We start from the raw sequence: 15,305 nt of genomic DNA on the forward strand, positions 1-15,305 counted from the left end.
ATTTCATAATATACCACATACATATATAACATGATATTTTTTCCCATCAAAATTAACATTTTACAAAAGCTTGTATGATAATCATGACAATTTTTAATGAAATTTATAAGATATATGGTTATATACAAGTATACAGATATCATCTCCTGCGCTGACTAAATCATTACTAAACTTGTATAAGAGTCGTATTGACACAAATACATGCATAAAGTGAATCATTTTCATAATGACCAATCATTGACATAATTACATGTATAAATTTCAAATCACATAGAAATATAAAAATTGAATTCAAATCTTCTAAAAAAAAAAACCCGTACATCTTCTTAATATGCAGCATGTAATTTATTATTTCCAAGTATTCAAATATAATCATAACAGTGATTTCTTCTTTTCATTTAAAAAAAATCTAGCTTAGCGTCCAGGGTGTTGTTAGAGCAGGCGGGTATGCGTAAATAAAACCTGCTCTCTAAATCTTGATTCAGAGAATGGCCCAAGCTTCCATTGCTTCAGGGAATCCGTAATAACCGATACCCCCCCCCCCCCCCTCAACAAAAGAGGCTTCTTTTTTAATAAGAAAGCAGTAAGAATTATAAAGTTGTAAGGAAATTTTAATGAAGACACTTCACCCATAGGAAGTGATTTAGCAAAGCACCTGAGCAACTTCTTCAACTAAATGAACATTTAAAATCTACATGTACAAGAAAATGTTATTACATCAAGAAGAAGAATTCTCACATAACAGCTTTAAGCTCTATTTGGTCCTACTGACCGTTTGACCATACCTGATGCATGATGGGAAATACAATTTATATTTCATTTTGATTTCAATTCAATTGATCAGGCAGGTAATTGTATGGCTAAATCAAAAATATAAAAAAGAAAAGTCAGGAAAAAGGGGGGCATATCTTCACAATATTTTTTCACTACACTACTGGTAATCATTTCTTTCAATCATGCAAAACTGAACATATTTATTCTCAGTTTAACATGCTTTTAGGCAAGTGAAACTGAGTGAATATATTCTGAAAAGTTGTATTTCATGTCTTTTTTTTAATAGTACTGATCAGCTTAATTCAATAAACATTACACTCAGGTGCTACAAGGGCAAGGAGTCAAATCAGTTTGGCAATATTACAAAGAGTGGAAAAACATCTTTAGAATGTGTTCATGTATCATTTTCAACTACTTTGAGCAAGTATTGAACAACCAAAACCACTCAGAAAACATGACTGAATATGGATTTGTGTTCCCAATACGGATTTTATCACATTAAGTTTGGGCGAAAAAGGTGTAATCACAGATGATCACAGTACAGGTGCAGAAATTTTACCTGTTATGGAGTTTGTACAATGAATTGGGAGATCATTATTTCAAGCTTATTAACATACAATAAAGCCTTGTACAGATATGAGTTGGTGAACCAGTGTAGTTGTTTTTTAAACAATGATGTAAGTGTGATGCGCTTCACGATTTTGTATCTTATAATACAGAGCTAATTGAATACTTGTAAGACCTTTGTCAATTTGTGTCCATTCATTTACAAGTAATGTTTATTTTTAAACGCTATGGTTTATCGCTTCATATCCTTAAAACTTGACTTTTGCCAATTGTCTAGTGATTATTTTCTTTCGACACAACAAATTATATGAGACTGACTAATTTCTTTAGGGATATTAACATTTTACTTGATTTGAGTGATTTTTCTTGAATCCCTGACTATTCCCTGCCTGGAAAAAGTGGAACACATTGACCAGGGGCCCGTTTCACAAAGCCTTTCCTCAATGACAAATGAAAAAATATCAATGACAAATCTGCTGATAACCAATCAGAATCAAGAATTTCAGTAGCTTATAACAATAACTGTCATTTGTCACTGATGACAAGTTTTGTGAAACGCCCCCAGGTTTTCCCTGGTTTCCAGGATAGCTAAGAACCGTTTAGCTTCTTCATGTGCTCCCATTGCTATCTTTGGTTTGGTTTGGTTTGCCCGAGTGTTGCTGCTTGAGAGATGCTTGTTAGAGCTTGGGTTTGTCTTCTGGGTTGAGTTCAACTACAATCTTACCTTCACTCTTCTTGGAGTATAGGTACTGTGAGAGAGAGAGAGAGAGAGAGAGAGAAAGAGAGAGAGAGGGGAGAGAGAGGGGGAGGGAGAGAGAGAGGAGAGGGGGGAGAGAGAGAGACAGACAGACAGACAGAGAAAGAGAGAGAGGAGGGGATGGAGGAAGGGGAGAGGGGGAAGAAGGGAGAGGGGGAGGGAGGGAGAGAGAGAGAGAGAGAGAGAGAAACAAAAGACAGAGAGTGAGGAAATGTGAGGCACAACAAAAGTCAGAATAAGAGAAGGATTTAATGGATAAATAAAGATAGAAAATAGGAAGAAATAAAAGAGGAGAGATGAGGTATTTAAAACAATTGATTTCCTATTTCTTGCAGAGAAATTATAACAAGCTAAATCTAAACTGCTGTATTTTCCATCGTATAATTTGTGCAGGTATATGAGAGCATGATATACAACATTTTTCATATTTCTCTTTCCAGATGAGTGCATTAATTTTCGAGACTTTTAATTCATTAATTTTTCAATATAAATTCATAACAGAATTTCAATCAGAGCCAAGTTAAGACACTGTAAATCTCCACCAATAGGTGAACCATTATGGAGTGATATTGTGGCACCCCCAACTAACCCCATCTACAGCATTGTAAACTGCCCAAAGTCCCTTCAACGGTCCCTTGGGATCATGTTTGCCTCGTTCATAATCACCCTCCCAATATTCTACAAAGCTGATACTATAGCGCCCTCTATACTTACATCAACAGCGTCATAGACGGCTTCCAGACCTGTGAACGGTCCCTTAGGGTCATGTTTGCCCTGGTCATATGCGACCTTGAGTTGACCTCCCATGAGAAGCTGGGTCAGGTTGGTCAAGGATCGCTTCCAGAGGTCAGCAAAGTGGAAGAGAAGGAACCCCCGGATAGACGCAGACTTCTGGAGCACCTGATGGACAGAGAATAGACAAACATTCTAACTTATCATGCATCCATTGCGCATAGACACTATTAATGGGGAAAACCACCCTAACACCAAGTTGATTTGAATTACAACAGTAAAAATCAGAGAAACTTTTCCTTGATCATGAGTATGAAATGAAAGAAGAATTGGTTGCAAAGGAATAATATTCATATCTTATGAAAGAGTTTTATTAGGATGGTTGAAATAATGGCTTGAAAGTTCTTGTATGACATCCAAAAGTAAAACCTGCAAAAATTTCAGAGTCTAGATGCGAATTGGCAGACTTCAGTATGCTGCCAATTTTCTGATGGCCAGTGGTTGTCATTTTGGCGATGACTGCCTCGTATATGTCATATTCATATCTCCTAGCTTTAATCACACTTTTTCAAACCCTTGTCGATACACTTCTTTGGTTTTCTATTCCGTATTTCAATCATTCAATCAATGTATGATGTCTGTATCATTATTGGCCTCTGGTTATTTGACTCGGGTTTAATCTCTGGAATACTGTAAATCATTGAACTTACTATTCCAGCCCATGATCCTTCATTCTTTGGAGCAAGAGCGCCCTCTTTCTGATAGCTCTCAATGAAGCCAATCACAATGATTCGCCCCTTGTTCGCCAAGCTGACAAATAAGAAATATAAAAGGCAAATTAGACAAGGTATAGCGGTGACTGTCTGTCTGTTACAATTTATATACGGACATATCATTCTGCTTCAGCTTTTCAATAATTAGTTTCCCCTCATTCTAAAAATAATGAGGGACAAAATGAATACACGATAGAGTATTGTCAGACCTGAATATTGATTGATTAATTAATAGCAAATTTCAAAACTTTTTGAGATAGAGCATCAGTGAATAAACAGACAGGGCTAAAGGGGATAAGCATCTTTTAACATCAGCTAAAGAAAAACAAACCAAAAAATAAAGAATCAACTAACCAACAAGTCAACCAAACAGCCAATCAACCAAAACAAAATCATTGAAAACATGGAAATCTTGGATAATAATTTGACATAAAGGTAATGCCAAAAATTGTCTTTTGAAACATACGGAGTGTTTTCATCATACAAACACTGTAGGGCAATGTGTGCTATACAAAGTATGTCTTTTCTCCAGTATGTTATTTCATCCAAATATGTAAATTATCATGATATGACCATTTAATAATAATAGCGATATCAGAAATAATCATTAGAAAATGGTCTTAAAGATAAGTTTGATTTAAGGTAATGATAACAAATATATTCTCACAGAATCCAACAAAACTTACATTGAATGTTCAAGATTACAAATTAATGACATGTGCCTAACAATTTTGGTAGAAAATGTATAGGGGCTGAGTAATGAGCATAGAAAAACATGGAAATCAAGGTAAGTAGGCCCAACACCATGTGCTTAACACAGGTCCCTATGTGCAAATGAGTGTTGTGGTTTTTATTAGAGATGATTTCCAGCAAGTTTTTGTTGGTTTTTTATTTTATTCATCTACTGCAGGATAAACAATCCAGAATGAATTACAGCCATATTCTCTCAAAATATGTTGCCCATACCAAAGCTCAAGAATTGCTTTAATCAAGAGATTAATTTATCATATATCATGCATTGCACAGAATCGCCCCATGATGAATGCAAGAACTAGACTCAATATCAGAATGTATACTTACGACTTCAGACAGGTAGAGAACATCTCCCCTCCGATGGTTTCATAGACGACGTCTATACCTTGCTGTAAAAGTTTTAAAAATTGATATTTGTAAGTATTGTCCCTAAACATTTAGACAGTGCTACTTTACCACATCAACTTATGAAGAGCTTGAATGAATCATGAAATAACAAGAAAATAACTGGCAATAAGGGCTATGATTTATTGCTTCACTTCCTATATCTTTTCTTGAACTCTTTGCCTGTCTCTTATTTCTTTACTTTTCATTCATTCACTCTCTTTCTCTGTTCTTCTCCTCTTTCTGTTACTTTGTCTTCCCCTCTGGATCTAGCTCTACTTTTCTCTTTGTTTCACTGTTTGTATATCAATTACTAAAATCCTCGCTTCTTTCTTTTTGGTCTATTCTTTTCTATCAATTTTTATGAAATCTCTATTTTTCTCTGCTCCTGTCCATCTTTGTCCAGCCCTGTTTGTCTTCCCTTCATTTCTCTATATCAGCACAACATGGGTGATTCAATTTGAAAATTAGTTCTTTCTTCACCATTTAAATATCTGAAGAAGCTTGATGCATGGCAAGCAAAAGCTTACCAAAACAGGTAAGTTTTCTTACTGATTGTGAAGAAATAATTAATTTTCAGGAAAGATCTTGGCTACATACCGGATACTCTGATCTGAGAACATCTTTCAGATTCTCCTTCTTGTAATTGATTGGTCGATCACATCCAATATTCTGAAATCACAAGGTAGAAACAAAAACATGAGAAATAAAAATACAATGAAATGAAATTATATCTGATAAAATTCAAGATTTTCTTACAATCCAAAGGAAAACTACTGGGTTTCCATTAACATGATAATAGTTGTCAAACATATTTGGTGATATATAATTTTGTCGTCTGATTAATTTGTCAATTACTATAAGCATTTTTAGTTATTATGAAACAATATGTCTTTTATGTATATTTTGTTATCTGTATTGAATCTGTATGTGAAATTTGAAACTAATAAACTCAACTCATCACAAGATGGACCTTTCGCTTTTTAACTATAAAATACAGTTTCATTATGATGCCTGTTAGGACAGTATAGGTGACATTTCAAAAACCATCTACCGGTAGCTAAAGTGATAAAACTGTTGATGCCTAAGATAAGGCCACTGCAATTGTCAACATTAAAAAAGTGCAAAGCAATTGGATAGAATATATAGACAAAAGAAATTGATGCAGGGAAAGACTTATCATAACTGAAACTGGGTAAAAAGTCTTACAACTAGTGCTGTAACATCACGGATATCTCCAATTCCGTTTAACCGCCTGTCAAAACCGGACGGTTTTCGGTTAAACGATTTATTTAAAAAAAAAAAAAAAAAAAAAAAAACGTTTTTTTTTTTGTTTTTTTTTTTTTTTTTTTTGGCCGTGTGAAAAAGCAGGAAGGTGATTTAACTGAAGGCGCCGATTTGGGCTTGTGAACTAGTCACAAATAATAGTAACAATGTCGTTTTAGAATAATGTGTAAGATCATTAAAGCAAATTAAAAACAGTAGAGGACCTAGGATAGAACCTTGTGGTACACCATGTGTTAAACTTGGATGAATATATATTGGGATCTATTCTAAAGATTACTTTCAAACCAAGATGACAGACAAATTGGAGTGTTGTTCTAGTTTCCAAGTGGTAAGCCATCACACCGATTACTGAGCTGGGAGACATTGCCAGGCATAGTGCCAGGTGGAGGGGCATAAATCAAAATTTAAAAAAAAATAAAAAAAAAAAAAAAAAAATAAAAAAAAAAATTATTAAAAAAAAAAAAAAAAAAAAAAAAAAAAAAAAAAACGGGAAAACGAAACCGTCCAATTGAAAACGGAATCCGCCATGGGCGGTCGGATACCGGACGGTTAAACGTTTGACTACAGCACTACTTACAACTATCAAAAGTACTGAATTGAATACCAGCCTTGGTCATCTTAATAACCTAGGACCTCTTATTTACTCCTCACTTCACTTTGAATAAAACAGCAGTCATCCAGAATTGTGACTATCTTACTGTTAATGACAGGCTGACATGGATTGTGAGGGAGATATAATGCTAAAACAAGTTAAAACATACCTTCAGGAATTCCACTTTTGAATCTGTTGAGCATGTCCCGATCACATGACACCCAGCAAGCTTAGCTAACTGAACCTGGGATGTGATAGAAGGGATTGAAATGAATCAATTTTATGCTGACTATATTACAAGTTGGAAATTGATTTGTGTTGAGGTGTCGTTGGATAGTGGTTTATTCACTTGACTCTGAATTCACCTAGATACTAAGGTCCTTTGGCAATCTACATGTCCATCCAGGAGTAAATGCATACCAGATATGCCATAGCACTGCATATTTTGTTCAGGTAATAACGTTGGGGTATAACAACCATCACATATACAAGAAGCCACCATTATTATGATTTTTATAAAACCTTGTTGGAAACTGAGCTCAAACCTATTACCAGCTTGTGATCAAATGACAGACATTGGTCATATCTCACAGAAGCTATTTAATCAGCAAAGGATTTGTATGATTCAATGGAGTCTAGTTAGAATTTAAACTACAGTTCTAAAAGTCTATAGGAATGACAGTGTGTGGTTAAAATTACTTACTGCAAATTGTCCTGTTCCTCCAGCAGCGGCTATAGAAAACAAGGAAAGAAAAAAAGTCACACAACTGACAAAATAGTTTTATGGTCTGTAAATCTTTCATATCTTTAAATGTATAATTCAACTTTTAATTGGCTGTGACAAAAGAATTTCCATCACACTCATAGGATAAATTTCAAGTGTTCTTTCCTTACCTGTGATCAAAACCTTTTCCCCAGCTTTCATTTCACCAAGCTGTGAAGAAAATAACGCAAAGAAAAAATGAAATATTTTTTTCTTCAAACATCACAATCTTATTAATATATTACAAAATACCAGCAATCAAGTAGACATCATTTAGATCTAGCATTTTTTTAATTATTTCGTCAGCCAAATGACTAACATTGTAATCATCATCTGCATCATCATCATCATCCCCATCATCATCATTATCACCATCATCATTATCATTATCACCATCATCATCACCATCATTATCACCATCATCATCACCATCATTATCATCATTATCATCATTATCATCATCACCATCACCATCATCATCCTCATCCTCATCATCATCAATATCATCATCATCACCATCATCATCATCACAATTACCATTATCATCATAATCCTCATCATCATCATCATCATCATCATCATCATCATCATCATCATCCTCATCCTCATCATCATCATCACCATCCTCATCATCATCCTCATCCTCATCATATATCTTCTGAACTCACCTCAGCAAGGCTCAGATCAGCTGTCATCCCACTGACCATGAGAGTTACAAACTCTGCTTTGGCTGCCGGAAGAGGGATTGCCATCTTAGCTGGCACAGCCTTCAGAAAATGAAAATCATGTCACAAGATGAAGAAATCATTATTAAAGCTTTGCATTGACAGCTATATATAATGATATATGTGTTGTTGTGTTTTTTTTAATTTCATTACTTGATTTGATTTGATTTGATTTGATTTGATTTTTCCACTCAAACATCCAAAAGTTTAATATATGCACCATATCATAGAACAAATGAATTAAACAACTAACAAAATACTGATAAGTATGTACGTAATAAAATATGTTTACAGAGTACATTTAAGTTTGATAACAAGACAAAATATCTTATATTGCTTGATTTAATTATTTCATTAATGAAAATCTACATCAAGTTTTCTTATATTTTAATTGAATCAATGAACAATCGATTACTTTCACAAGCGTGTCAGAATGTTAACCTCTCATATAATAACTTGATTTGCTAAACACTCATTTCTATTAATATCAACCTATCTATCGACCGGTAAATTTGTATTTTCAATTTTTCTCGAAAGCGGAAGTGTTTTAGGGGCTAAATTTTCTACTGCTTATAATATATTAACAGGGACATCCAGATACATGTACATCAAAATTGTAAAGAATCACTATCCACCCACCCAATTTTCAAAATTTTCCAAAACTTTGTATTACCTTTAATGAAACACAAATCTTGAATCTTTTTTACACACTTACATTGTACTCAGCGAATGCGCCCCATGTCATGCTGGCTATGGCCTGTCCAACTTTGAGATTTTTCACTCCACTTCCAACACTGACGATCTCTCCAACACTCTAATAGCAGAATAAAACGTGACAGATCAATGACATTTTTACAATTGTTCATGAAAGGTCAATAGAAAAGCTGAGGAGTTTCTCAACTTTAAATTGTACTACTACAAGCATCTAACTACTTGGAATTTATGCACAATGTCTGGACTCACTATGAATAAATGAATGAAAAACACCTGATAATGCTAACAACATTTTACACTAACATCAGCTATGCTGAATTGTATTAAAGATAAAGACCAGTTATGGTCATGACGATTGCATTGTGAAAGAAACGTTGTGGAATCGATCAGAAAAGGTTGATCATCTAGCATATAAGTATTGGTGTGAACTGCAAGGTTCTGGAATCATCAAAATGATAAGAAATTTGGCCCAGTCTTCGTAAAGTTACAAGCACTGTACACAGAATTTATGTATATGGGACTACGCACACGTGCACGACACATGCGTTTATCTCTCACACACCAATAGATACAGTGTAAACCAATTTACCAAATATATCAATTAGTAGGCAGTTTCCCTGCAAAATTGTTATCATTATGTATTAGTCAAAACATATTCTTTTACATGATTGGTAATAAGAGCTTCCATTTCATTTTTTGAAATTGGGGCGTTTCCAATACTGGTCTTTACCTTTAAGCAGAAACTGAAAAATACTAAGTGTGAGTCTAGAAAAGTATGTTGGTATCTTGACAACATAAAAGAATGTATAATCCTTTCACAAAAATACAAATATACAAGGTTTTAACGCTAACCATGAAGAAAACACCCAACACCAGGGCCTTTACACCCATTGTAACTCACCTCCATACCAGCTCCAAACGGTGGTTCACCTGTATTTGCATACCTTCCTGATGATGCATTGATCTCAGATGCATTGATCCCTACATATCTAGACAAAACAGGAATGATAAGAAAGCAATACAGGAAGGAGCCGAGTATTACATGCACATGTATAATTGCTGAGAACAAGAAGGGTGTTAAAGGTAAAGACCAGTATTGGAAACTCCCCAATTTCAAAAAATGAAATGGAAGCTCTCATTACCAATCATGTGAAAGAATATGTTTTGACTAATACATGATGATAAAAAATTTGCCGGGAAACCGCCTACTAATTCATATATTTGGTAAATTTGTTTCTCTCATGGTCTGTGAGAGAAATAGGGTAGTCCCATATACATCTTTCTGTGTATAGTGCTTGTAACTTTACGAAGAATGGGCCAAATTTCTTATCATTTTGATGATAGAACCTTGCAGATGCTAGATGCTAGATGATCAACCTTTTCTGATCGATTACACAACGTTTCTTTCACAATGCAATCGCATGACCATAACTGGTCTTTACCTTTAACTTGGTGTTAAAATATGAGTTAACAGCCTTATGGCAGACTCCGAACAGATACTACAAACAGTGATGCAAAGTGCTACATAACATTAGCAAGCACTTACATACTTGTAAGCTATAAAGACAGGCAAGTTAATCAACTACTAAGGCCCCAAATACTACCATGGATCTAAGGCTAAACATAGACCCCCCCCCCCCCCAGTGAGACATGCAGTAGTATGTTAATTTGTGTCACTCCTGGTTATTGTTATCTTTACTCTCAATTATCTATGTTACACTATAACTTTGAAATTTGTTATCCAATGTGTACACAAATTGAGAATGATCCTATCTGTTTGGATTGAAATCAATACAGTCTGAATCTGAATCTGAATCTGTAAACAAGGGTCTGCTGAATAGACTAGAAATAAGTATCAACAATTTTACTTATCAATGTATGAAGATTCTGTATCGCAGTTTTATTACAATTTGTATTCAAATCTTCAAAATAAACTATGGTTTTTGTCCATATTGTTATCTAAATTTATTGTTTGTACAAACAAAAATAGTAACCAAAAAAAATAAAAAATAAATAGAAAAGCTGCAGAATTGAAGAGGAATGACTTGGTCTTTAGAAATTCTCATCAAAGACTGAGCTAAAATGGACAAGTTTTTTTACTTGCACCTTATGAATAGTATGCATGCTGCACTTGAACTCAGTCACCTACACACACCGAGTCAACTATCTGCAAGAATCTTCAAGCCTGAAGGAGAAAACCTGAAGAAATAGAAGAAAAATGAACTGACCTCGTTTTCACAAGCACTTCATCAGCAGCAGGTTGTATCATCGGAACAGAACTGATCTTGACGGCTTCTCGGAAATTAGTGGATAGTTTGGTGACCATCATCTTCCTGAATGTGCTTGGTAGAGCCATGGTTGATACTGAAAAGAGAATGACATGAAATATAAAATAAATAATGGAATAAGTGTTTTTAATTACTTATTATTTGTTCATTTAATATGTCATTTGTTAAAATTAATTCCAACTAGACTGGATATTTATTTACTTTAAAGTTTAAGCAAATACTGTTCACACAAAGAATGTTTTAAAGGTAGGCTTTACTACTTTAGCCAGAAGGGATTAGACCACACAGCGAGCCATCGAGGTCACTGTGACAGGTGGCTATCTCATTAACTCAGCTCTCATTTAACATAAGAAAAAGAGGATCATGGGGGACCAACAGGCACCGATTTTGGAAGTTTTCACTATAGAGGGAGCAAGTAGCTACAAGTAGGACACTGTGCCTTTAAAGCAAATAAAACTAGAAAATCAGAGAAACAGGTGAAGTGTGGGAACCAAAAAAATATCAGACAAAAATATGGGTAAAAGGTTGTGAAGTAATCAATAAGCTTTCCAGATCCCTAGTGACAACTCTTACAATTTCCTTTGCCTTTGGACTAAAAATAGACTATATTCTCCTTTTAATGTATAGACTACAGGGGTGTAGGTCTAGATGCTGAACAGGCCTTGGCAAGTAGCAGAATAGAAATAGAAATTAGGGACCGGTACAGTAGGCCTACTCCATATTATAAACACTTTTCCTCAGGAAGCAGTAACTTTTTTAATACATTATTCTCAAAGTCAAAGACTACACATGTAGGTTAAAGGACAGATGATACTATTTGTATAGTCCAACCTTTCACCGACACTTCAGTGTACTGGCATGACCGATTTATCTACAATAGCTGCACGGTCTACCTCACATCATAATCATCGGGAAGAGGGTCATGTTTGCTCAGTTCAATCAATGTCAACAGGGGCACTCAAGAATTATTGACTCTAAGTTCAATCACAAAATAGAATGATATCTGCATCGCATAGGTAAATGAGTATGGGAGGGAGCACTAAGCTAAGCTACTTGCAGATTTGCAAAGTCATTGTACGAATAAAAGCAAACTAGTGTAACGTTCTCGGCTAAGTAATGACCGACGAAGAGGCGACATTCAGCTACCCCTAGCTTACAACAGAAGCGTGAAAACGAGTACCCCTGCAACCCTGGGTTCACAGCTCGTGGTCGTTCTATAGAGAAAACCGGGTCATCGGATGGTGGTTTCGGCACAATTATGAGAGTATTAATCTAACTTAAAATAAATATAAAGCTTCAAAGTATCAATAGCCATCATCAACAACATCTCATGATTTCATTTTTTTCTGAAATACATACTTACTTCGGAATTACAGTCCTTTTAAAGAAAGTTGCCGACGGAAAGAAGAGGCTGTGCTGTGTCGAAGAACGTCGTCAGCTACTGATAGACTGTGCGTGATATTGTCGTAGATGGCTCTGATCTCGTTTGATTCTGGCCAGTTTCTTTCGCTCTCCCTCAGCTCCCTCCCCCCCCCCCCCCTTCTTTTTTTTTGGGGGGGGGGGGGGTGTTGAATTATGATTAAGATATAACTCGACACTATTTTCTCAATTTTGTTGTAAAAAATGATGTTTCCAGGAGAGAGGGTTTTTTTTCGAGAGAGTAAAATTAAATTAAAAGTTAAGGAGAAGAAGAAGAAAAAGAATTAAGCTAAATTAGAAGAAGAAGAGAAAGAAGATGAAGAGAATGATTTAAGAAGAAGAGGAAGAAGAAGAATGGGAGGATAAGATAATTAATAAGAAGATGTATTAAGAGGAGACTATAAAAATAAAAACCTTTAAAGTAGAAAATGAATATCATGCTGATTTTAATACAAAATGAAGGAAACAGTAAGAAAGACTAGAATGACGTCGATCAGGGGTGGATCAGTTATTATTGGAAGGGATGATGTGGAAAAGTAGACCTACTTTCTCTAGACTCATTCAGATATGCCATAAATGCAAATTAAAAAAGATGGTGTCAATGATTCGTTTGCCATGGTGACTAATGACGTGGCTACAGGAAGGAGGAACATGCTTCCAAATCAATGTTGTTGTGTTTTAAGAGGAAAAAAAGCAAGATAGTGAGAGAGATATAGAGGAATAAGAGCGGAAGGAAAGGGGACAAGAAAACTACAAGACTCCCTCCTATATTGTCCCCCTAATTTGAGCCTTATTTAATTCACAGTTCATTCACTGAACCCCCCCCCCCCTTCAAATCTGGGACCCATGCTTTGCATCTGCTTGTTAATGCTTATGTTGATTAAGGTAAATATAGTCCATTAAACACTTTGGCAATGATGTTAATATGAAAAGACAAAAATCAACTGCTAAAAATACAAATTCATATTTTGTACATGATATTAATACTTTATTACTTGGTCAATCAGGAATATTTATACATGGTTTCAAGAATCTTATACATAATCTTATAAACACTACAATTTCAAACAACATGCACATAAACTGAACCTAAAATAATGTGATAACATTCATCAAACTACAATGCCATAGTAAGTATGGTGAGAATAGGCAAATTTCATAACATAACTAAATGTACGCATATGCCTTTGTGAAGCGCCTCGATAAAAATGATTTTATTCACCCTTTAAGAATAAATGTATCTTAATAGTCAGAACTCAAATTGCATGCATTACTTGTTGCTAGGTAGGACAAACATCATGGCATGCCCTACTGAACACCTTGTGATATTTTCAATTTGCATTCTGAGTATTGAAAAACAATTATTTGTAACAGGTGAATAAAATCATTTGGATGGAGGCAGTGAAGTATATATTGGACAATGAATTAAATTGTTTTATTTTTCTCAAAAGATGTTACAAACAATTCATTTCAATAAGATCTTGAGTAGACAGTGCCACTATAAATTTAAGTATGGTACATATTCAAAGAAGCTAGGAGAAGCCAGTCAGAAGCCTATATGATATGTTCCTGGTCTGGGTATAGTAAACTTGATAAACTCAAAGCATGTCTAAAAGCAGACCAGAGCAAATCAAACCAGTATCAAAAAGATTTGCAAGGAACCTGCTATGAAAGCATGTCGGCATTTTACAATTGAGATTTAAACAACCAATTTCAAACAATCTAAATGTAATTTACAAGGGTCCAGGCCTTTTTCCCATGTGAATGGTTCTTGGTCTACATTACTGGGGTCTGGGCCCCGTCTTACAAAGAGTTGATATTGATATTACAATTATTAGTAAAACGGAAACCTGCAACTAATTGCAAGATGATATCAATCAAAGTTGTGATTGATACTTGATATTGACACCTATATAATTGAAGAGTCTCTATTCTAACATCTTAAAATTCAATACATCATGCTTCAACCTTAGATCACCTGCAGTAAACTTTTGTTAATCTTGATAAAGGAATATACCTCTGTTTAAAATTCTACATGAAGTAAGTTGTTCATTTAAAACCGTTAGTATCTTAGCAGGAACAGGGAATGTAAAGTCACCGCAAATTTCCATTATACAGTCAAACCTGCTTTCGTAACCACCTGTCTACAAAGACCCCTTTTTGTGTTTCCCTTAGGCGGTCGCTATAGACAGGTTTGACTGTATCATGTAAGCAACGATAGTCTGGCTACCTGTATTAAACTCTACAGTTGAACGCAATTTAATAGTATAATGTTAATAGCATAATGTTAATGGCATAATGTTAATAGCATAATGCATGCTCTGATAAACATTTCAGACTTGGCCGATACAATATTTTACCAAGGTATGCAAGATGATGCAACTCTACTTGAAATAACACTTCATGTTGAAGATGCAAAGCGTAAGGCGACATAATTTGACATACTATGAACTCCATTAACAGAGGAAAGCTATGCAAATAAGTCACAAATTGTTTCCAATATGAAAATCTAAAAATCTGAGAATGCATTGTGAAATTGTGCCAAGGAATCAGATATGATTAGTAACTAGTTAGCAGTATACATTTGGTGCTTTAATATTCACATGCTACTGTGATCGCTACATGCAAACTTCGTGACTTGTTTTTAAAAAGACTCTAATTGAATGACTGAAGAAAGAAAAGAAATGTCATTTAACCATAGCTCCAGTCTATGAATGGATATCTAACTGATTTTTCTTGTCCGACATATTTTCGCAAATTTGACTTTTCTGAAGTAA

The 15,305-nt window shown here is 34.8% G+C and overlaps 1 protein-coding gene across 2 annotated transcripts; it reads right to left on the reverse strand.

The window, feature by feature from the left end:
• Window positions 1-360: 360 nt before the first annotated feature.
• On the reverse strand, window positions 361-12,570 carry LOC585855 (prostaglandin reductase-3). 2 transcript variants are annotated; one of them, XM_030989728.1, is made up of 13 exons: window positions 12,469-12,563; window positions 11,050-11,185; window positions 9,723-9,810; window positions 8,823-8,921; window positions 8,051-8,149; window positions 7,514-7,553; window positions 7,323-7,351; window positions 6,789-6,863; window positions 5,341-5,412; window positions 4,684-4,745; window positions 3,541-3,640; window positions 2,813-2,998; window positions 361-2,090 (listed from the first exon to the last, which is right to left on the reverse strand). In XM_030989728.1, the coding sequence occupies exons 2-13, from the start codon at window positions 11,175-11,177 to the stop codon at window positions 2,019-2,021; spliced, it is 1,050 nt and encodes a 349-aa protein (XP_030845588.1). In that variant the 5' UTR covers window positions 11,178-11,185; window positions 12,469-12,563; the 3' UTR covers window positions 361-2,018. The 2 variants fall into 2 exon arrangements, with proteins under 2 accessions (XP_030845588.1, XP_030845587.1); XM_030989727.1 differs by having other exon boundaries at window positions 362-2,090; window positions 12,473-12,570.
• Between the last annotated feature and the right edge of the window lie 2,735 nt (window positions 12,571-15,305).

The sequence above is a fragment of the Strongylocentrotus purpuratus genome, unplaced genomic scaffold, assembly GCF_000002235.5.
Source record: "Strongylocentrotus purpuratus isolate Spur 01 unplaced genomic scaffold, Spur_5.0 spur5_scaffold_18, whole genome shotgun sequence".
NCBI classification, from domain to species: domain Eukaryota; kingdom Metazoa; phylum Echinodermata; class Echinoidea; order Camarodonta; family Strongylocentrotidae; genus Strongylocentrotus; species Strongylocentrotus purpuratus.